We start from the raw sequence: 23,029 nt of genomic DNA on the forward strand, positions 1-23,029 counted from the left end.
CAACCTGGAAAGAATTCCTTCCTAATCTCCAGTCTAAATCTCCCCTCCTCAAGCTTCAACTTGATGTCAACCAGATGGCAACTATGAGGATGCTGTGAGTTAACCTGGAGTAGTAAAGCATCTAAACATTGGAGCTCTCATCTCAGGAGACATCCTTACTCATCTGTGAGGATGCAGTGAGTTAACCTGGAGTAGTAAAGCATCTAAACATTGGAGCTCTCATCTCAGGAGACATTCTTACTCAGCTATGAGGATGCAATGAGTTAACCTGGAGTAGTAAAGCATCTAAACATTGGAGCTCTCATCTCAGGAGACATCCTTACTCATCTGTGAGGATGCAGTGAGTTAACCTGGAGTAGTAAAGCATCTAAACATTGGAGCTCTCATCTCAGGAGACATCCTTACTCAGCTATGAGGATGCAGTGAGTTAACCTGGAGTAGTAAAGCATCTAAACGTTGGAGCTCTCATCTCAGGAGACATCCTTACTTTGCACAGGGCTTTTTTCACTGCACCTCTGCATACATCAAAGCCATCCCTGCCCCAGCAGCATCTTAGCATAAAGGCACCATTGGTGGTTGAACAAGTGCAGGATTTAGGGTGGAAATCTCCATCAACTCCTTGCCAGAGCAAGGAGCTGTGGCTCAGAAGTCCTACCTGCCAAGCCACAGGAGTCAGGAGCTGCTGGAGCAGCTCCCCTTCAAGATTCAACAGCTCAGCCACAACACAGTGAGAGCAGCTCTGCAGAGCGGCCTGGCTGAGGAGTGCACTGATGGGAACAGCTGCTCTGGGGGACCTCAGAGCAATCACAGAATCAGGCAGGGTTGGAAGGCATTGCAAGGAGCAGCCAGTCCCAACCCCCCTGCCATGCCCAGGGACACCTCACACTAGAGCAGGCTGCACACAGCCTCAGCCAGCCTGGCCTCAAACACCTCCAGGGAAGGGGCTTCAACCACCTCCCTGGGCAACCCATTCCAGCCTCTCACCACTCTCCTGCTCAACAACTTTCTCCTCACCTCCAGCCTCACTCTCCTCACCTCCAGCTTTGCTCCATTCCCCCCACTCCTGTCACTCCCTCACAGCCTCAAAAGTCCCTCCCCAGCTTTCTTGTAGCCCCCTTCCCTTCAGATTCTGGAAGGTCACAAGAAGGTCACCTGGGAGCCTTCTCCTCTCCAGACTGCACAGCCCCAACTCCCTCAGTCTGTGCTCACAGCAGAGCAGCTCCAGCCCCCTGCTCATCCTCCTGGCCCTGCTCTGGACACCCCCCAAGCCCTCTTGTACCAGGGGCTATCACAATCCTAGCTGCAGCTAGGTGCTAAGGGAAGGGATTTTAACTGCTCTGCTAAAGGCAAAGCAGTTGTGCAAGGAGGTTTCCACTCCCTTCTGCACAGCAGCCTCTAGTGCAGGTGGTGCAAAGCTACCAAGCACAGGGTGGGACTCACCTTCACGTACTGGCGGAGGAAGAAAGGGCTCATGTCAGGTGGAGATGAAGTAGTGTGAGGCTTCAGGAGCTGGCTGGTGGCTACAGGCTCCTCATCATTCTGCTGGCTTTTCCAGTACTCTAGCAAAGACTTCAGCACATGCAGACAGTAGTCAACAGCACCAGAGCTCAGCAGTGCAGCGGCGGTGGCACTAGAGATGAGGGAGGAAGACTGAAACAAAGAGGAGATGAATTACTAAAGCATCTGAGAACCAGAAGGAAGAGCAGGGGAAGCTGTGAGAGAGGTGATTCTTCCCTTAGCTCTGCTCTGCTGAGACCTCACCACTAAAGCACCTGAGAACCAGCAGGGGAAGCTGTGAGAGAGGTGATTCTTCCCCTAGCTCTGCTCTGCTGAGACCTCACCACTAAGGCACCTGAGAACCAGCAGGGGAAGCTGTGAGAGAGGTGATTCTTCCCTTAGCTCTGCTCTGCTGAGACCTCACCACTAAAGCACCTGAGAACCAGCAGGGGAAGCTGTGAGAGAGGTGATTCTTCCCCTAGCTCTGCTCTGCTGAGACCTCACCACTAAGGCACCTGAGAACCAGCAGGGGAAGCTGTGAGAGAGGTGATTCTTCCCCTAGCTCTGCTCTGCTGAGACCTCACCACTAAGGCACCTGAGAACCAGCAGGGGAAGCTATGAGAGAGGTGATTCTTCCCTTTGCTCTGCTCCGCTGAGACCTCACCACTAAAGCACCTGAGAACCAGCAGGGGAAGCTGTGAGAGAGGTGATTCTTCCCCTAGCTCTGCTCTGCTGAGACCTCACCACTAAGGCACCTGAGAACCAGCAGGGGAAGCTGTGAGAGAGGTGATTCTTCCCCTAGCTCTGCTCTGCTGAGACCTCACCACTAAGGCACCTGAGAACCAGCAGGGGAAGCTGTGAGAGAGGTGATTCTTCCCTTTGCTCTGCTCCGCTGAGACCTCACCACTAAAGCACCTGAGATCCACGAGGAAGAGCAAGGGAAGCTGTGAGAGAGGTGATGCTTCTCCTTTGCTCTTGTGGTCCCCACCATTACAGCACCTGAGAACTCATGTGCTGACTGTCAACTGCTACCCCCAGGTTCTTGCTTGAATTGGAGAATCCTTCTGACCCCCTGTCCTGGTTTGAGCTGGGACAGGAAGTGTTTTACCCAAAGGAGTAACCAAACACATCTGCACAGAGTTGGAGGTTAAGTAGAAATGCTGCCCACCAAGATGCTGAGAGGGCTGCAGCAGCTCTGCTCTGAGGACAGGCTGAGAAAGTTGGGGCTGTGCAGCCTGGAGAAGAGAAGGAAACCTTGGAGTGGCCTTCCAGGATCTGAAGAGGGTTCCAGAAGGGCTGGGGAGGGACTACTGACAAGGTCTGGTACTGACAGGAGGAGGAGGAATGGGTTTGAAGTGGCAGAGGGGAGATTGAAAGTGGATGTTAGGAAAGAGTTCTTGACAGTGAGAGTGGTGAGACACTGGCACAGGCTGCCCAGGGAGCATTCTGTGCTCCTGTGATCCACAGCCTCCCTGGAGGTGTTCAAGGCCAGGCTGGATGAGGCCTTGAGCAACCTGTTCTAGTGAGAGGTGTCCCTGCCTATGGCAGGGGGGTTGGAACTGGATGAGCTTTGAGGTCCCTTCTAACCTACACCATTCTGTGATTCTATGAGAAGCAGCATGGAGAGCAGGGGAAGCTGGGAAAGAGCTGATTCTTCCCTTTGCTCTACTCTGATGAGACCCCCACCACCAAGGCACCTGAGATCCAGCACCCTGTGGAAGCTGTGACCATCAAGAGATACCAGGATGGATAGCAGAGAGCAGGTCTGGGATGCAGCTCCCACCAAGACAGCAGCTGGCACCAGGATGGATAGCAGGTCTGGGATGCAGCACCCTGTGGGATGGGAGCTGTGACCATCAAGACAGCAGCTGGTACCAGCATGGAGAGCAGAGAGCAGGTCTGGGATGCAGCACCGACCAGGACAGCAGCTGGTACCAGCATGGAGAGCAGAGAGCAGGTCTGGGATGCAGCACCCTGTGGGAGCTGTGACCATCAGGACAGCAGCTGGTACCAGCATGGATAGCAGAGAGCAGGTCTGGGATGCAGCTCCCACCAAGACAGCAGCTGGTACCAGGATGGATAGCATAGAGCAGGTCTGGGATGCAGCTCCCACCAAGACAGCAGCTGGCACCAGGATGGATAGCAGAGAGCAGGTCTGGGATGCAGCACCCTGTGGGAGCTGTGACCATCAGGACAGCAGCTGGTACCAGCATGGATAGCAGAGAGCAGGTCTGGGATGCAGCACCGATCAGGACAGCAGCTGGTACCAGCATGGAGAGCAGAGAGCAGGTCTGGGATGCAGCTCCCACCAAGACAGCAGCTGGTACCAGGATGGATAGCAGAGAGCAGGTCTGGGATGCAGCTCCCACCAAGACAGCAGCTGGCACCAGGATGGATAGCAGAGAGCAGGTCTGGGATGCAGCTCCCACCAAGACAGCAGCTGGTACCAGGATAGATAGCAGAGAGCAGGTCTGGGATGCAGCTCCCACCAAGACAGCAGCTGGTACCAGCATGGATAGCAGAGAGGAGGTCTGGGATGCAGCACCCTGTGGGAGCTGTGACCATCAGGACAGCAGCTGGTACCAGGATGGGTAGCAGAGAGCAGGTCTGAGTTTGGTTTTGGGTTGTCTTTTTTCCACTCTGGAAACTTTCCAGGCAGCTTTTAAGTTTGGGGTTTCTTTGAGGTTGGGTTTTTTTGGGGGGAGTTGATGAAAAGCAACTCCAATATTTACAGAGACTTCTTTTGAACAAGGGCTTAGTAAAGGGAAACAAATAAAATCTCCTCTTAAGTCTAATCTCCCCTCGACACATGTGCCAGAGGCCACTCTGCTGTGGATTAGCCAACTAGGGGCTTTTTTTTTCCCCCCTCTTCCCTTTCCCCCCCTCCCTCCCTTAAAACTAAAAAAGAGTTGGGATTTCTCTTTGTTTCTCTGGGGATTTGGCCAGCTGGGAGTGAATCCTGGTAGAGAAAGAGTCCCTGTTTGCAGACACCCCCGAGAGGCTCTGCTCCACCCAGGTATTGCTCCACCTGCGTTCTGCAAGAGGATGAAGCTTTGATTTTCTGTGGGAAGCTCAAGTGAATAACAAAGGCTGGAGAAGGGATAGGGGGGGGGGGGGGGGGGAAGAAAAGCAGCAGCTACTGTAAATAAAACTATTAAAGCAGGGCTGTAAATCCAAACAAACCCCACAGCTCATAAGCTCATTAAAATTTGATGCAGTTCAGACTAAATTTTTTAACCTCTATGCTTTTTTTTATTAATCTCCTTCCCACCACACAGGCTGCTTTTTATGCCTTATTACTGCACCTTTTAGCCACAAATATCTAAGGAATCCTCTTAGCGACTTTTGGGTTGACACAGCAGCATATTGCTTTCCAATAATCACATTACACATCCTCTGTAACCCCTTCAGCACCAGGGAGGTGCTCAAGGGGTTGAAGTTAGCATCGTTCGGGTGCTGCTCAGGCAGCAGCCAGGAGCTAAACCAAGCGAAGCCACTTGTCCTCACCAGAGAACCAGGCAGGGTTGGAAGGGACCACAAGGAGCAGCCAGTGCCAACCCCCCTGCCATGCCCAGGGACACCCTACCCTAGAGCAGGCTGCACACAGCCTCAGCCAGCCTGGCCTCAAACACCTCCAGCCATGGGGCCTCAACCCCCTCCCTGGGCAACCCATTCCAGCCTCTCACCACTCTCACGAATGAGGTCACCTCTCAGTCTCCTGCTCTCCAAGCAGCACAGCCCCAGCTCCCTCAGGCTCTCCTCCTAAGGAAGATTTCCACTCCCTTAAGAGTGCTGGACTCTCTCAAGCACTTCTCTGAGGTCCTTCCTGAGCTGAGTGGCCCAGAAGCAGACACACTGGAATGGGCTGCCCGGGGAGGTGGTGGAGTCGCCGTCCCTGGAGCTGTTCAAGGCAGGACTGGACGTGGCACTTGGTGCCATGGTCTGGCCTTGAGCTCTGTGGTAAAGGGTTGGACTTGATGATCTGTGAGGTCTCTTCCAACCCTGATGATGCTGTGATACAATATTCCACAGGCAGCCTCACCAGGGCCAGCTACTTCCGTTGGCAGCTTTTTTAGACCATCTCCAATGAACAACCCCCCCCAACCCACACCCTCTCCCTTGACAAAGCAGTGTGAAGAATGTACCTCACAAATGGAAGACTTGGATCCTGACTTAGTTCTGGACATGAACACACTCAGCAGCCTCATGACCACCAGGTGCACTTCATTGACCGGAGAGCGCTCGTTTTTCTTAGACACATCCTGCAAGGAGACAGCTTCCTTGTTACAGAGCTGAGCACAAGGTCCTAAGCATCTCAGGTCTGTGCTCTGCTCCTCCTGAAGCATTTCTAACTGAAGCTCAAGCAGTAATGCAGCACAAATTCCTCAATGGCAGGGTAGAAAGTGGCCTGGATGCCAGGGAAGAGCCTGCCACACGTGCCAAGCTGTGTCTATCATGCATTAACTGATCCTGGCTGGGTTAAGCTGTGTCAATCATGCATTAACTGATCCTGGCTGGGTTAGGAGTTGAGTTCAAGCAGAACAAGCTGCCATGCTCACACGTGGATGCTAGACCCAGGGAACAGCAACAGCTCCACTCACGTCACTTTTCACCCTATGTGAAGTGAAGCAAGAGCAATAAACTGCCTTGGACACATCCCCACAGCGATGTGTGGATGTGACTCACCCATGGGAAGAAGCTCTGCCTAGGAGGAGCCACCCCAAATGTGTGCACACACTGCAGCTTTACCTTTTTGTCCATGCAGAGCTCTGCAATCAGCTGGGACAGGAGGTTATCTAAAGCTCCTTTATCTTTCTCATCATCTCCATCCAGGTCTGTTGTAAGCATCAGGATAACCTGGGAAGAGAAGTCAGAGGATTAACAGAAGGCAGGTTCCATGTTTTCAAGAGAAACAGAGATTATCTTTCACAAAACATCACAGATTTGATCTTGATTAAGCTCTGTTCTTGCCCAAATTCTTCCTGTGCCATCAAATCCTACTATGAACATTCAGTATAAACCCAAGAGAAGGCAAACAGTATCCTAGGCTGTGTCCCAGGGCAGCAGGGCAAAAGAGGGGATTCTACTCTGCTCTGCTGAGACCTCCCCTCCAATCCTGCCTCCAGTTCTGCTGTCCCCAGCACAAGAAGGACACAGATGCTGGAGTGAGGCCAGAGGAGGGTCACAAAGATAACCCAAGGGCTGGAGCAGCTCTGCTGTGAGGATAGGCTGAAGGAGCTGGAGAGGAGATAACTCTGGAGGGGACCTTAGAGCTGCCTTCCAATACCTGAAGAGATCCTGCAGGAAGGCTGCAGAGGGACTTTTCATGAGGGTGTCTGGAGACAGGACAAGGGGGAATGGTTTGAAGTTGAGGCAGAGCAGGGCCAGACTGGAGCTGAGGAGGAAGTTCTTCAGTATGAGAGTGGTGAGACTCTGAAATAGGCTGCTCAGGAAGGTTGTGGATGCCTCCTCTCTGGAGGTGTTCAAGGCCAGCTTGGAAGAGTCCTTGAGCACCCAAGTCCAGCTGAGAGGTGTCCCTGCCCATGACAAGGGCATTGGAGCAGATATCCCTGAGGTCCCTTCCAATCTAAGCCATTCTAGGATTTCCAAATACATCAGAGCTGAAGCATTTTACCCCTGCAGCTCAGCAGCCAGACTCAGGGTACAATACATCAGAGCTGAAGCATTTTACCCCTGCAGCTCAGCAGCCAGACTCAGGGTACAATACATCAGAGCTGAAGCATTTTACCCCTGCAGCTCAGCAGCCAGACTCAGGGTACAGGCCCAGCAGAAATCTAGGTGCAGGGAATGCTGTGCAACAGATCAAACACTTAGAGATGGACCCACAGACTGTGACTGGGCAGGAAAGGGAAAGGGAGAAGCCTGTGCAAAGAGAAAGCAGTAGCAGCAGTGATTAGTGTTTGCTTAAGCTCCTGAGCCACCCTCCCTCACCTGCATGTAAGGGATGGCTCGGACTCCTCCCACATTCCTCAGCTGAGGTAAGTTCTGCAGCAGCCTCTCCAGCAACATCAGCCTGACCATGTGCAGCCTGGAAGTCAGAAGCCAAGAATCAGACACAGAGGACTTCAGACACACCACAAAAGAACACCAGAGCCAGCAGGATCACTGTGATTCACCACGGATGTTCCAAGCATGAGGAAATCCTGAGGGCATCAAACCTGCACAGACTCCCTGAGACCTCACAGTGAGATGCAGAGCAGCTCTGAGAACAGCTGAGTCCTCAACTCCAGACCTACCCTGCCCAGCACAACCACCTGCAGGATTCAGCTGTCTAGAAACTGATCCTACAAAGCAGTTCCTAAGTGCTCTGTAAAAGAGACTGAGCAGAATGAAACCCAAACCTTTCCCCAGGTGCTCAGCACTCCTGCAGATGCTTCTTTCCTAACACTGCAATTCCCAAACTCCCCAGCTGGAGATTTTAGTGATTCTTGCTCTTGTTTGCCAGACTCACATAAGGTTTTTTCAGCACTTGGCATGGGCAGCAGATTTGGAGGACACACATTAGGTGTGTGGGAGGTGTTAGATGCTGACTGCACAGAGGGAGGCATTTTGCACTGCCACTTTGCTGTGTTTTGTGTTCCTGGCTTTTGATTGTTACTATCCAAGGGTCACAAACTGTGCTCCATGAAGTGAGGAGGAAGTTGTTGAGCAGGAGAGTGGTGAGAGGCTGGACTGGGTTGCCCAGGGAGGGGGTTGAGGCCCCATGGCTGGAGGTGTTTGAGGCCAGGCTGGCTGAGGCTGTGTGCAGCCTGCTCTAGGGTAGGGTGTCCCTGGGCATGGCAGGGGGGTTGGAACTGGCTGCTCCTTGTGATCCCTTCCAACCCTGCCTGATTCTCTGCTTCTAAGTTCAGCAGGCATAGTCCCTCCCACCTCTGACCACTGAGTAACACAAATAGGCTACTCCTGAAGAGTGAAACAAAGCCCCTTGCCTGTTGCTGGTGTGGACATCTCCCTCTGCTTCTCCTTCTCCTTCTGAACCATCTCCCTCTTGCTGGCCTGTGGTAGTGCTGATGGCTCCTGTGCTGGAGCTGACGCTGCCCGGGCCGGCAGGGTGCCCCTCAGCCGCTGTGTCCCCATAGGCGCTGCTGCGGCCAGACACTGCAGGAGGAAACACAGCAAGGGTCAGGCAATGGCAGCACAACTCAACAGTGTCACTTAACTGGCTGGCTGGGGCTGGACTCAGCCAGTCCAACCACTCTAACTCTACCAAGGCTGGGGCTAAGTCATGGCCCTCAGCACCACACCTCTCCGTGGCTTTTAAGGCACTCAAGACGCAAGGATCCAACCACCTCCCTGAGCAGCCTGGTCCAATCTCTGGGAGTCCTTTCAGTGAAGAAGTTTCTCCTCAGGTCAAACCTAAGCCTTCCCTGGTACAACCTGAGGATAGTTATCCTTGTCCTGTCCCTTGTTTCTTGGGAGAAGAGACCAACCCCAACCTAGATCCAGTCTCTTTTCAGGTAGTTGGAGAGAGTCAGAAGGTCTCCCCTCAGTTTGCCCTTCTCTGCACTGAACAACCAGAGGTCCCTCAGCTGCCTCTCACCAGCCCTGTTCTCCAGAGCCTCAACCAGATTGGTTGCCCTTCTCTGGCTCTGCTCCAGCCCCTCAATGTCCTTAGAGTGAGAGACCCAAAACTTAGCCCAGGACTCAAGGTGTGGCCTTATCAGCGCCCAGTACAGTGGAGTCAAGCACTGCCCTCCTCCTGCTGGCCACACTCTTGCTGATCCAGGCCAGGATGCTGGTGGCCTTCATGATCACCTGTGCACACACTGGCTCACCTTCAACATGCAGACATTCACTCTGCACAGCACTTTGGCAGCAACCACCAAACGAGGCACAGCATCACCAAAAGACTGAGAGACCTGAGGCTGCTCAGCCTGGAGAGGAGAAGGCTGAGAGGGGAGATCTGATCAACGTCTATGAAGACCTGAAGGTCAGGAAGGAAGGGACAGGGACAGGCTCTGCTCACTTGTGCCCTGGGCTAGGACAAGGAGCAATGGATGGAAACTACAGCACAGGAGGTTCCAGCTCAACACGAGGAAGCACTTCTTTGCTGTTAGGGACCCAGAGCACTGAAACAGGCTCCTGGGGGGCATTAAGAAGAGTGGGGCCAGCAGATCAAAGGAGGCTCTGCTCCCCCTCTACTCTGCCCTGGTGAGGCCACATCTGGAATGTTGCATTCAGTTCTGTGATCCCCAGTTCAAGAGGGACAGGGATCTGCTGGAGAGAGTCCAAGGGAGTGCTGCAAGGATGATGAAGGGACTGGAGCACTGCCTGATGAGGAAAGCCTGAGAGCCCTGGGGCTCTTTGGAGAGGAGAAGGCTGAGAGGGGCTCTAATCAATGTCTACCAATATCTGAGGGTTGGGGGTGAGGAAGGAAGGGACAGGGACAGGCTTTGCTTACTTGTGCCCTGGCACAGGACAAGGAGCAATAGATGGAAACTACAGCACAGGAAGTTCCACCTCAACATGAGCAAGAACCTCTTTACTGTAAGAGTCTTAGAGCCCTGGAGCAGGCTGCCCAGAGAGGTTGTGGAGTCTCCTTCTCTGGAGCCTTTCCAGCACTGTCCAGATGTGTTCCTGTGTGCCCTGACATAGATTGGATGGTCCTTCTGTGGCAGGAGGGTTGGACTTGATCATCAATTTGGGTCCCTTCCAACCCCTGTGATCCTGAGGTCTTTTCCAACACAAACCTAGGTTCTGTGATCCTGCTGTGGCAAGGGGGGAGGTGGACTCAATGATCTCCAGAGGTCCCTTCCTGTGGTTTTTAGAGTCTTCTCCAACACAAACCTACATTCTATGATCCTGCTGTAGGAAAGGGGGAGTTGAACTCAGTGATCTTCAGAGGTCCCTTCCTGTGGTTTTTAGAGTCTTCTCCAACACAAACCTACATTCTATGATCCTGCTGTAGCAAAGAGGGGGTTGAACTCAGTGATCTCCAGAGGACCCTTCCTGTGATTTTGTGATCTTTGGAGTCTTTTCCAACACAAACCTAAGTTCTATGATCCTGCTGTAGCAAGGGGGGAGTTGGACTCAGTGATCTCCAGAGGTCCCTTCCTGTGATGCTGTGACTCCAACCTGCGACTCCTCCCTCGCCAGGCATCACTCAAGAGCACAAACCAGAGGTGACCAGAGGTGGAGCCCCCGCTGCAGGCAGAGCTACTCACCGCTGTGCTCGCCAGCTACCGAGTCCACGGCGCTGCCTCCGCTCTCCGAGCCCACGCTGCCGCCGTGCTCCGCGGGGGAGGTCCGCAGGGTGGAGCCGTCGGTCGCGGCCGTGCTGCCCTCGTCGTCAGACGCTGGAGCTAAGAGAATGAAGAGAGCTGTTACAAGTAAAAACACTGCCTTGAAGGAACCTCAAAAGGCACATGTCAAAACAAACCCAACCCAAAAGCCTCAAATCGTCGGGGTTTGAGTCAGTTCTCCACTACAAGTCAGAAGGGAACAGAACAGGTTGCCCAGGGAGGATGCTTCATCCCTGGAGCTGTTCATGGCCAGGTTGGATGAGGCCTTGGGAAAAATGGGCTAGTGGAAGGTGTCCTTGCCCATGGTAGGGAGTTGGAACTGGATGATTTCTCAGCTCTCTTCCCACACAACCCATTCTATGACACTTAGAAATATCCATCAATACTCTGAAGCCTGCTAACAGCAGCTGAGGGGAGATACCCCAAGAAGGAAACCTTCAAAGCCAGGTTGGATGAGGCCTTGAGCAAAATGGGCTAGTGGAAGGTGTCCTTGCCCATGGTAGGGGGTTGGAACTGGATGATTTCTCAGCTCTCTTCCAACCCAACCCATTCTATGACACTTAGAAATATCCATCAATACTCTGAGGTCTGCTAACAGCAGCTGAGGGCAGATACCTCAAGAAGGAAACCTTCAAGGCCAGGTTGGATGAGGCCTTGAGCAAAATGGGGTAGTGGGAGGTGTCCCTGCCCATGGTAGGGGGTTGGAACTGGATGATTTCTCAGCTCTCTTCCCACCCAACCCATTCTATGACACTTAGCAATATCCATCAATACTCTGAAGCCTGCTAACAGCAGCTGAGGGGAGATAACCCTGAGAAAGAAACCTTCTCATCAAGCAGTCATGCAAGTTACTTGAAGAACAATGTCAGGTTGGGTATAAATACCCAAGAGAAGCTGTGTATGGTTTCTTTTATCAGCAGATTAGATTTTATCTTATCTTTAACTTATTTTATCATTTTAAGGAAAGAACTCCCTCAGAAGCCTACAGGGAAAGCCTATCAAAGCAAGAAAAGCCCATAAACACACTGCCAAAACCACATCAAGCCAACAGCACTAATTGGGTCTTCAAGGCCATCTCTCCAAACAAGTGCTGTGCCATTATTTAGGTCAGAAGGAGAAGAGAGTGAGAGCTTGCAGTGAACAGTTACCTGATGCTGTCGTATCCGAGAGCGTGCCGGCATCGAGGGAGGAGGAGCTGGGTGCTTGGCCAGACAGCCCTAAGCTCTGGAGTCCAAGGGCACTGCTGCTGCTCCCTGCAGGAAGAACACAAACTCTGAGTGTCCTACAGAGAGTGACTTCAGCTCTGGCCTCGTCTGTGCTTCAGCACCTCCAGCCACACAGACTCCACCACCTCCCTGGGCAGCCCATTCCAATGCCAATCACTCTCTCTGACCACAACTTCCTAACAACATCCAGCCAAGACCTGCCCTGACACAGCTTCAGCCTGGGGCCCCTTCTTCTGGCCCTGGGGGCCTGGCAGCAGAGCCCAACCCCACCTGGCTACAGCCTCCCTGCAGGCAGCTGCAGGCAGCAATGAGCTCTGCCCTGAGCCTCCTCTGCTGCAGGCTGCACCCCCCCAGCTCCCTCAGCCTCTCCTCACAGGGCTGTGCTCCAGGCCCCTCCCCAGCCTTGCTGCCCTTCTCTCAATACCTCCCAGCACCTCAACAGCTCTCTGCAATTCAGGAGCCCACAACTGGACACAGCACTCAAGGGGTGGCCTGAGCAGTGCTGAGCACAGGGGCACAAGAACCTCCCTTGTCCTGCTGCCCACACTGCTCCTCAGCCAGCCCAGGATGCCATTGGCTCTGCTGCCCACCTGGGCACTGCTGCCTCCTCTTCAGCAACTCTCTCCCAGCACCCCCAGCTCCTTCTCTGCCTGGCTGCTCTCAGCCACTCTGGCCCCAGCCTGTAGTACTCTTTGGGGTTGTTATGGCCAAAGTGCAGAACCCTGCACTTGGCCTTGTTCAGTCTCATCCCCTTGGCCTCTGCCTACCCATCCAGCCTGGCCAGGTCCCTCTGCAGGGCTCTCCTACCCTCCAACAGCTCCACAGCTGCTCCTAGCTTGGTGTCATCTGCAAACTCACTGCTGCTGGACTCAATCCATTCTTATCATCCCATTCTATTTACCTTTTTGCCCATCAGCAACGCCTACGTCTTACCTTGCTGATCTTGTTGCAGGCTCAGGGCAATAGCCAATTCCACCATTGTTTCATCATCTGCATCTGGAGGAATATCCAGCATAGGAGGGAATCCCTCTGCTCCAGCCAGAAGAGCCTCCAAGGGAGAAGGGTTCCCATTATTCACATTCTCAGAAGTTTCCAGAACCATGGATTCAGACTATGGAGAGGGAACACAGTGAGAGCTTACACCAAACCACCACCAGCTGATGGAGCACTACAACTTGATTCATCACAACTAAATCATTAAACCCAAGTACTTGGAAGGCTCCAAAGAGAAGCAGCTTGGACTTACCACCATCTCAAAGTCCCCATGATCAACTTCACTCTGCTCCTGGCTCTCCTGCCGGATGTGCTCCCCATTGGCTATCCCAGAGCTCTGCAGCTTGTCTTCCGCATCGTCATCATCATCATCATCCTTATCTCCTGAGGCAGAAAGGATTCATTCACAAATCCACTCATTCCTCATCACAACCATAAGTAATTAATGCTGGAAACCCCCTGAGCTATCCTCAGTTTCTGCTCCCTCCCCTCCAGCCACTAGGAGATTCCACAACAACTACAACTCAGTGCTAAGGATCTCTCGGATGGAGATCTGATACCCTAATTGTGGCTGCACAGATATTTAGGGCTGATTTATGAGGATTTGGAAGTAGCTACAGAAATCCTAAGGCAGTCTGGATTACTACAGACAATAATCAGATTTCCCTGCCCCTGAAAGGAGAGAGTATCTCAGAGAGATCTCTTTCCACTCCAGAATATCAAAGGTGAACGCTTGTCTGAAAAAAAAGGGGTTAGGAGGACAAGAGAAGAGCAAAAGGAATGAGAAAGAGTAGGATTAGTCTTTTTAAAGTCCCCACTTAGAAGGCTGCCTTCTTTTCTTGTCTTTTGTGCCAAAGAAAGGAGGTGGTGCTCATTGGAAGGTAAAGCTGAGTGGATGTTGCATACCCATAGGGGTGTTGCTGCGGGGGGAGGATGGCAAGGTGACATGGCGCCGCTTGTTCCTCGGCCTCAGCACTCTGATCAGAGCTTGCTTGCAAGAAAAGCTCACTGCAGGATCCTAAAGGGTTAAGAGTGAATCAGCAAACTTCTGAAGCTTGGCCAGTATTTGGAAAGACAGCTAAAAATCATAGAATCAAGCAGGTTCAAGAGAGCTCCAAGCTCAGCCAGTCCAATCTAGCACCCAGCCCTGGTCAATCAACCAGACCATGGCACTCAGTGCCCCAGCCAGCCTTGGCTGCAACACCTCCAGCCACACAGACTCCACCACCTCCCTGGGCAAATAGCCTTACAATCTTCTGCTGGATGTGATTCAAGTAAGGCATATGGCACTGCCTAGATCCCAGACTCCCTCTTGCCTCCCCCAGCCATAAAGCAAGACCTAGCACTGCACATACAGAACATGATGAACGTTGCTGAAACACAACAGAGAGAAACTTCTCCTTCATAGAATTATAGAACCAAGCAGGCTGAAAGAGAACTCCAAGCTCAGCCAGCACAACCTAGCACCCAGCCCTGCCCAACCAACCACACCATGGCACTCAGTGCCCCAGCCAGCCTTGGCTGCAACACCTCCAGCCACACAGACTCCACCACCTCCCTGGGCAGCCCATTCCAGTGCCAATCACTCTCTCTGACAACAACTTCCTAACAACATCCAGCCTCAACCTGCTCTGCCACAGCTTCAGCCTGGGGCCCCTGGTTCTGTTGCTGCTTGCCTGGCAGCAGAGCCCAACCCCACCTGGCTACAGCCTCCCTGCAGGCAGCTGCAGACAGCAATGAGCTCTGCCCTGAGCCTCCTCTGCTGCAGGCTGCACCCCCGCAGCTCCCTCAGCCTCTCCTCACAGGGCTGTGCTCCAGGTCCCTCGCCAGCTTCATTCACTTCTGGCTGAGTGATTTTGCCTGTCTGCCTCTCTTTTATAGCTGTGCCTGTGTTTAATTCTCTCTACATTATAGAACCATGGAAAAGACCTTTAAGGTCATCAAGTCCAAACATTATCGCAGCACTGCCAGGTCACCACTAAAGCATGTCCCTCAGTGTCACATCAACACAGCTCTTCAATCCCTGCAGGAATGGGGACTCCACCACTGCCCTGGGCAGCCTGATTTAGGCCTTGACAACCCTACCAGTGAAGAAATTGTTTCTCATGTCCAACCTAAACCTCCCTTGTCAGAGGCTGAAGCAGAGCAAAGCCAGACGACCTACCGGGCAAAGCAACATCTGCATGTAGATCTTGGATGCTGTATGGATACAATCCAGCTCACACGTGCAGTATCCATGGATAATATCCACCAAAGCATTGACTGTGGCTTCAACATGAGTGAGACCTAAGGAGGAACAAAAGCAGGAACACAGTCAGCCATTTTAGCACAGAGTGAGACCCTGTGGGAAGCCTCTTTAGTTTGTAGACTTCAAAGCGCAATCTTAGCACCGCAAACATGTCAAAGTTTCTCCTTTCCCTGTTTCCAAGGTTAAAAGAGAACCCTTCAAACCAGAGAAGTGAAGAGCTAGCACACCTGGCAGGCAGGCAGGGGCAAGGAAGGCATTCTTGGGCTTTGATGCATGCAGCTTCCAGAAGTGGTTAACCAGCTGGGTAATGAAGGTGCAGCCCTCTCCTTCGGTGTGCTTCTGGGCCTCCTGCCCTTCTTCACCCTCTGCAGAGATTCAACCACAGTGGTCAGGCAGGGAAAGATCACAGAAACATTCTGGTTGGAAAACCCCCTCGAGATCACCAACCAAGAACCCTACTCTGCAAGGTTCACCTTAAACCATATTGAGCACTGCCTTCAGTTTTGGGCTCCCCAGTTTCACAGGGACAGGGGATCTGCTGGACAGAGTCCAGCAGAGGGCTACGAGGTTGATGAGGGGATTGGAGCACTGCCTGGTGAGGAGAGGCTGAGAGACCTGGGGCTGAGAGTCTGGAGAAGACTGAGAGGGGATTGAATCAATGTTTATAAACATCTGAGAGATGGGGGTCAGGAGCAGAGGGACAGGCTCTGCTCACTGCTCCCTGGGACAGGACAAGGAGCAATGGAAGCTGCAGCACAGGAGGTTCCAGCTCAACACAAGGGGGAACTTCTCTCCTGGAAGGATCCCAGAGCACTGGCACAGGCTGCCCAGAGAGGTTGTGGAGTCTCCTTCTCTGGAGCCTTTCAAGGCCTGTTTGGGTATGTTCCTGTGTGCCCTGAGCTAGACTGTGTGGTCCTGCTCTGGCAGGGGGGGGTTGGTCTCGTTGAGCTCCTCGGATCCTTTCCAACCCCTGTGGTCTCTCTAAGCACCACATCCAAACGACTTTTAAACACATGTAGGGTTGGTGACTCAACCACCTCCCTGAGCACTCATTTCAGTACCTGACCACTCTTACTGGGGAAAAAGAAATCCTGATGTAGATGGAACAAGAAGGATGACACCAGGCTTTTGTCACAGGCTCCCATGTGTCTACAAGTGTGTCAGACACAGCTCCTGCCACCCAGAACCAGATATCCCCAAGAGATCTTCAATTATCAGAGCAGGAAGGTGAAGTAAATAACAGACTCCTCTACCTGCTTCCAACTGTGGCAGTTTAGATTCTGTGTAATGGACCAGATTGTTTGGTCTCATAATAGCAATGGATCTAGCAGTGATGACCAGCCTCTGAAACACTTCAGGATCAAGATCCTTTCCTTCTTTGGTTGAGGAACTCAGGTACTGAATGGCTTTACTTAGCAATGCTTGATCCTGTGAAGTGAAAGATTAACATAGGCAATAAAAACCAACAGACAGCAGCACAACAAAGCAGCTGAAGCAGAACTGCAGGGACAGGTCCTGGGGAAATGTGGCATCTGCTGCTTTAAATCTCACACAAAGTCATCTAGGAAGGACCACTAATGTTAAAAAGTCAACCTGGAGCAGAAGAAATCAGGCTCAGGAATGGATTTTCACATTTAAACACAGTATATAAACACAACACAACCCTCAAGGGGTTAGCAAAGGCTCTCTGCAGGCATCTTGTGCACCTACTGCAACCATGTCAGCGTTGGGCTAACCACTGCTGGATTCTCCTAGCACCCTGAGCCAGAAGTCTGTGGAGATGCAAACCACAGCTACAGTTTGCAGACAACCTTCCTATGTTTCCAGACCTTGATTTCTTCAGGTTAACTGCCATCATTTCCCCCTCCCTCCCCCAAAATAGTCAAGAAGCATTTTGAGTAGCTAAGTTCTGGTGAAACACAGAAGGTAGCAATGCAGGCAGCAGGAGCTGAAGGACACTCAGCCAGCAGGTTTATGTGGTGTGGAGGAAAAGCTTTCTAGGGGCATGTTGACCCTCAACCACGACCTGGCAAGTTAGGAGGAGACACTGAAATCATCACAGAATGGGTTGAGTTGGAAGAGATCCTCAAGATCATCCAAGTTCCAACTCCCCTGCCATGGGTAGGGACACCTCCCACCAGCCCGGGCTGCTCAAGGCCTCATGCAACTTTGGTGCTGAACACTTCCAGGGAGGGAGCACTCACAGCCTCCCTGGACAACCTGTTCCAGTGTCTCACCCCCCTCACTATCAAGGATTTCTTCCTCATCTGCAGTGTAGCTCTGCCCCCTGCCAGCCTGCAGTGCGTTACCTTGTGGTTGTGGTAGGCGGAGCGGCTGGTGTGCAAGCTGGCCAGGAGGCTCTTGGTTTGCTGCTGGACACTGGAAGGAGCTGGCATGGAGAGCAGCATAGTGGCCAGTTCCTGAGCTGCCACCTTATTCTTCTCCTGCTCCCAAGAACAGACAAAGAGGATTCTTCAGTATTAAGGTGAGGCATGAGATTCATTTCTCAGTGTACCTGCGGCTCCCTCCCCTCCTTGCACTGCTCCTGCCTTTCTCTCCAGCACCGCTTCGACAGCCTCCTCCGTTCACTACGTGACATTTAAAGAGCATTCCCCAGGTCTACAGAAGAAAAGTCCTTTTCTGGAGATCTGTGGGTTTCTTCCACCCTGCTGTTTTAGTAAACGAGGTCAGTCTGCAGCACTCAAATCCCAGCAGCGCTAAATGCAAATGCCAATTGTCATTCCAAACTACTTTGGGCTCTTCTTTGCTAAGTCAACTTCCAGATCAGCGCCCAGAGCCAAAGGGATGCGGCTCTCTCTCTTCGGTATCAGGCCCCCGGGGCTGCAGGAGGTGCTTGCTGATCTCACCCCTCCTCCTCCAGCTCAAGAATGTATTCAGAAAGTTACTTGCCTTCTCGTTGACTGGTCCTACAGCAAAGCAGCTTTCCAGCGCTTCTAAAGAACTCACTACTAGCCTGGAGGGAGGAAAGGAAAGCAGGCTTGAGTACAGCAACCCTTCTCCCTCCTTAGCACTTTGCTTTATGCAGGCTCCAGTCATGAGTAGCTCAGAGACAGCTAACGAATGCCAAGTACAAAATCAAAGCATGATAAAACCTGCCACAGGCACCATGCATATCATTTCATTGTGTTACAGACCAGAGTTAAACCTGGCTCACGCTCACAGACAAACTTAGGACTGCTTTAATAATCCACAGCTGAAAGACAGGGGCTTTTCTCTCCCAAAGAGGATAAAACACTTCCTCACGCAGCCTGCAGCAGGGATAACTTGGATTGTCTTGACAGTACCAATTCACCATGGCCCACAGACGTGCAGATGACTGCAGATCAAGGCTGGGGATGACACATGGGGGAAAAAGCGGAACCGACTTCTCCAAGGGAGCAAGATTCTACTCACTTGCTCTCTTTTCACACACACACACACAGGTTGCTTCTTTCCAATTTGGTGGAGTTTCAACTCCAAAAATATGCCAGAGGGAAAAAAACAATTAACCCAAGGCAGAGATGCTGAGGTGCAAACAGGGGGTAAAGGTAGGTTAAGTGAAATACTTGCCCCGAGGGGAAAAAGTTATTGATAGCTTCTGGGTAAAGTGCTGAGCTTGCCCTGCAGCACCAATTCGTGCCTTGTGAGCTCCTGGAGTGTGTCTGGGGAAGGGCACCGAGGATGATGAGGGGTCTGGAGTGCAGTGAGGCTGGTGAAGGGTCTAGAGGATGTCTGGAGCAGCTGAGGGAACTGGGGTGGATTAGTTGGGAGAAGAGGAGGCTGAGAGGAGACTTCATTGCTCTCTACAGCTCCCTGAAAGGAGGCTGGAGTGAGGTAGGAGTTGGTCTCTTCTCCCAAGGAACCAGTGATAGGAGGAGAGGAAATGGAATGAAATGGAGTGAGGTAGGAGTTGGTCTCTTCTCCCAAGGAATCAGTGATAGGATGAAGGGAAATGGCCTGAAATGGAGTGAGGTAGGAGTTGGTCTCTTCTCCCAAGGAACCAGTGTTAGGATGAGGGGAAATGGCCTGAAATGGAGTGAGGTAGGAGTTGGTCTCTTCTCCCAAGGAACCAGTGATAGGATGAAGGGAAATGGGCTGAAATGGAGTGAGGTAGGAGTTGGTCTCTTCTCCCAAGGAACCAGAGATAAAGGAGAGGAAATGGCCTGAAATGGAGTGAGGTAGGAGTTGGTCTCTTCTCCCAAGGAACCAGAGATAAAGGAGAGGAAATGGCCTGAAATGGAGTGAGGTAGGAGTTGGTCTCTTCTCCCAGAAAACCAGAGATAGGAGGAGAGGAAATGGCCTGAAACTGTGCCAGAGGAGGTTTAGGTTGGCCACGAGGAACAATTTAATCCCTGCAAGAGTGGTTACAGATTGGAGCAGGCTGCCTCAGGGAGTGCTGGAGTCACCTGGAGGTGCTCGAGAAACAAGCAGATGTGGTGCTTCGGGATAGACTTCAGTGGTCATGGTAGTTGGGTTATGGTTGGACTCCATCATCTTAGAGGTCTTTTTCCAACCTCGATTCTCTGACTCTATGAAATGCCACCTGACACACCAGAGGAGCAGTGCAAGAAGAACAGAGGGAAAAGGAGGGAGCAGAGAGCATTAAGGGGAGAAATAACAGCACAGGATTGGATGTGAGGTAAGAGAAACAACACTTGTCTGGTCTGGCGGTGGAGGTAAGTAACAAGACATTCCCCTCTACCCACAGCCACCCTCCTTAAAGCTGGTAGGGGAATAAAAGAGGGAGAAAAGAGAGGCAAGGAAGGAACAAAGCCAAACGAGGAGCCTGTCAAACAAGCAACAGTTACACAGTGTGCAGCAGGAAGCCACAAACCAACTCATCTTGACATCTCTTTACACCATCTGCCATGCAACGACCAGAATGCAAAGAAGCAAAATGGCACTTGGAAAACAACAGCAACACCACCAACACTAAAAAACCAAACAACTCAACCCCCTCCCCCCCCCCAAAGAAAAAAAGCCACCAACATAAGAAGGAAAACAGTCAGCAAAAGCCACACATCATCTCTTCTGGCTCTCTGACACACACTCACTCGTGCAGAGAAAAAGGATGCCATACTAACCGGTCCAGGGTGGTTAAGGACTCAGTTTCAGAACTTTGGAAGGAGCAAAGGAAAAGAAAAAAAAAGAAACAAAACAAAAACAAAACAAACAAAAGAAAGAAAAAAAAAAAAAATGTGTAAAGCTCACAGAGAGGAAAAAAAAAAAACAGAACCAACAACAAAACCAAAACCAAACCAAACTCCCTGGAAACGCAATTCTAAGCGACAGGCAAATTAAATGGGGGAGATCAGGAGGGTGGCAGAGAGCTGGGATCTGAGCGTGGTTCTTGCTACCTTGGGCAGCAGGCACTTGCCTAAAAGCACAACAAAGAAAGGAGAACCAGGCCACCCAGCACAGAGAAGCCAAGCACACTGCTTAAAGCACCACTGAAAGGGAAATCTGAAGTGCAGACACCGAACTGCTTCTTGCCTGCTGTTAGTTGTTGCTACTCAAGAGCCCTTTCTAAGGTGCTGCATTCTTTGACACTTCCATCCAAATCCAATCAATCATTTTGTTGCTTCTGAGTTTTTAATCTGCTCTAATCCTCCTGCTTTGGGAAACCAGACAGGATGTCTGTGCAGAGAGGGACATCTTGTGGAGATGGCACAGTAGAGGAAGGGTGAATAGAGAAAATAAGGACAGGGGGAAAATGTCCCAGGAACTGCTAGACAAAGGACTAAAAGATGGGCAAAAGGGGGCCTGCAGCTGGACTTCACTGCCACTTCAAGCCCTGAGCCTTTCACTAAGACAAAACCATCATTTACTCACAGCCAAGCAGCCTACCCTTTAACATGCTCATTTTTCAGCAGTTCTAGGTCCTCTGTGATCTATTTCTGTGCTGTCCTCGCTAGCTTGAGAGGCTTTCTACACTCCTGCAGGCTGGATGAGCTCAGAGAAAGAACACAGGGTGGATGTAACACCAACAAAGTTCTCTCTCTCTCCTGCTAAATACTCACCCTTGTGGTTAGATTCTCTCTCCTGCCCATCTCACCCTTGTGGTTAGATTCTTACTAGGGATATGGGGCCCAAAAAAACCCAACACTTTCTCCACCACAGCAGTTAAACCTGAGACAAGTTGGGGGGAACCAGCTGGCCTACAGCAAGGTCACACACAAAGACCTTCTAACAACACTGAGTTTAACTTCAGAAAGGTCTGACTTTGTGAGCTCTGGAGGATGAAAGAAAGACCAGCTTGAAATGAGGAAATGTACCAAGGAAGCAGAAATCTTTTAGCTCTTCAAGACTGCTGTCACAAATGAACTTGGCAAGACAAAGCATGCACACAGATCTACCCAGCTACTCCAGCAGGTCAACCACGAGTCAGCGCAAAGCCCTCCTTAGAAGCCCATTGGTGACTTGTTACTAGCTTGTGTGGCAGTGACAGGGACTCACCACTCCCAGTTAGCAAAGCCACACAAGGGTACTTAGGTCCCCTCTGGCCAGTGGCAAGGAGAAACAAAAGCAAGGCTGCAGAAATACCTCTCCAGGACGGTGCCGCTGGCAGCAGTGGGGGCAGCAGACTCGGTGTCCCCAGCGCCGTTCCCTTGGTTCAGGTTTGGGGGACAAACGTTGCTGACTGAGGCAGATGGGAAGTCCTCAGGGGGCTCATCAGGCCATCCAAACTGCTCCTTGGTTTTGCCATAGATTTTGATGGAATCCATCATGGTGACTCCAGCAGGATCCACAGAAGCTCCAACTGCAGTGGGGAGAGAATGGTCTTAAAAACCAACAGAGCAGCTTCCTCTGCATGCAAACAAGCAGCACCTCACAAGGTCAGGAGAGCCACCATGCTGCAGCCACTCTGAGAGCTCCAGTTCCCTTTCAAGGCCACTTTAGTCTCCCATTAGCTCACCACAAAACTCTTAGCTGTGTTGGAAGGAAGGAGGAAGATCCTTACAATGAGAGTGGTGAAACACTGGAGCAGGTTGCTCAGGGATGTGATTGAGGTCTCAGCCCTGGAGACATTAAAGGTTAAACTTGATAGGGTCACGAGCAAGCAGTCCAGCTGGAGATGTCCCTGCTTGCTGCAGGAGGGGTTGGATAAGAAGGCTCTGAGGACACCATAGAGTGGCCTTCCAGTACCTGAGAGGCCTACATGAAAGCTAGGAAGAGACTTTTTACAAGGGCTTGTTGTGATGGGACAAGAGGGAATGGATTAAAGCTTGAGGAGGGCAGATTGGAGTGGAGATTAGGAACAAGTTCTTTCCAGCAAGGGTGGTCATAGAACGAGTCATAGAATGATTAAGGTTGGAAGGGACCTCAAAGCTCAGCCAGTTCCAACCCCCTGCCATAGGCAGTGACACCTCCCACCAGAACAGGTCGCTCAAGGCCTCATCCAAGCTGGCCTTGAACACCTCCAGGGAGGTGAGACACTGGCATAGGTTGCCCAAGAAGGATGTGGATGCCACTTCCCTGGAGGTGTTCAAGACCAGGTCGGATGAGGTCTTGAGCAATCTGGGCTAGTGGGAGGTGTCCCTGCCCATGGCAGGAGGTTTAGAACTAGAGGATCTTCCAACCCAAACCATTCTGTGACGCTATGAATCCATGACCCTGCTGACTGCAGGGCCAAGATGACCTTTTGAGGGTCCCTTCCAGCCTGATGCACTCATTGCACATTCATCCACTGCAGCAAGAAACTGAGCCACAAGTGAAGTTCTTAAACGCTCCAGATCTGCCCCTGAAGCTATTTCCACAGCTGGCTCAAGCAAGCAGATTACGGCAACCTTGACGGCGAGGTG

The 23,029-nt window shown here is 51.8% G+C and overlaps 1 protein-coding gene across 8 annotated transcripts in view; it reads right to left on the reverse strand.

Moving 5' to 3' along the window:
• UBR4 (ubiquitin protein ligase E3 component n-recognin 4) overlaps positions 1–23,029 on the reverse strand; it is a 157,122-nt gene that overhangs the window by 70,639 nt on the left and 63,454 nt on the right. For 4 of the 8 annotated variants that reach the window (XM_064172125.1, XM_064172124.1, XM_064172121.1 and 1 more), the window contains exons 49-65: positions 21,771–21,987; positions 20,312–20,344; positions 18,138–18,201; positions 17,537–17,671; positions 16,481–16,655; positions 15,455–15,592; positions 15,144–15,265; positions 13,886–13,997; positions 13,233–13,363; positions 12,920–13,097; positions 11,909–12,013; positions 10,683–10,838; positions 8,448–8,616; positions 7,450–7,546; positions 6,247–6,354; positions 5,643–5,759; positions 1,441–1,650 (exon numbers count right to left, since the gene is read on the reverse strand). In XM_064172125.1, the coding sequence (XP_064028195.1) occupies positions 1,441–1,650; positions 5,643–5,759; positions 6,247–6,354; positions 7,450–7,546; positions 8,448–8,616; positions 10,683–10,838; positions 11,909–12,013; positions 12,920–13,097; positions 13,233–13,363; positions 13,886–13,997; positions 15,144–15,265; positions 15,455–15,592; positions 16,481–16,655; positions 17,537–17,671; positions 18,138–18,201; positions 20,312–20,344; positions 21,771–21,987 (2,267 nt within the window). The remainder of the gene's footprint in view (positions 1–1,440; positions 1,651–5,642; positions 5,760–6,246; positions 6,355–7,449; positions 7,547–8,447; positions 8,617–10,682; positions 10,839–11,908; positions 12,014–12,919; positions 13,098–13,232; positions 13,364–13,885; positions 13,998–15,143; positions 15,266–15,454; positions 15,593–16,480; positions 16,656–17,536; positions 17,672–18,137; positions 18,202–20,311; positions 20,345–21,770; positions 21,988–23,029) is intronic. The other 4 variants (XM_064172123.1, XM_064172122.1, XM_064172127.1 and 1 more) reach the window with 4 other exon arrangements.

Source organism: Pogoniulus pusillus, chromosome 36 (assembly GCF_015220805.1).
Source record: "Pogoniulus pusillus isolate bPogPus1 chromosome 36, bPogPus1.pri, whole genome shotgun sequence".
NCBI lineage: Eukaryota > Metazoa > Chordata > Aves > Piciformes > Lybiidae > Pogoniulus > Pogoniulus pusillus.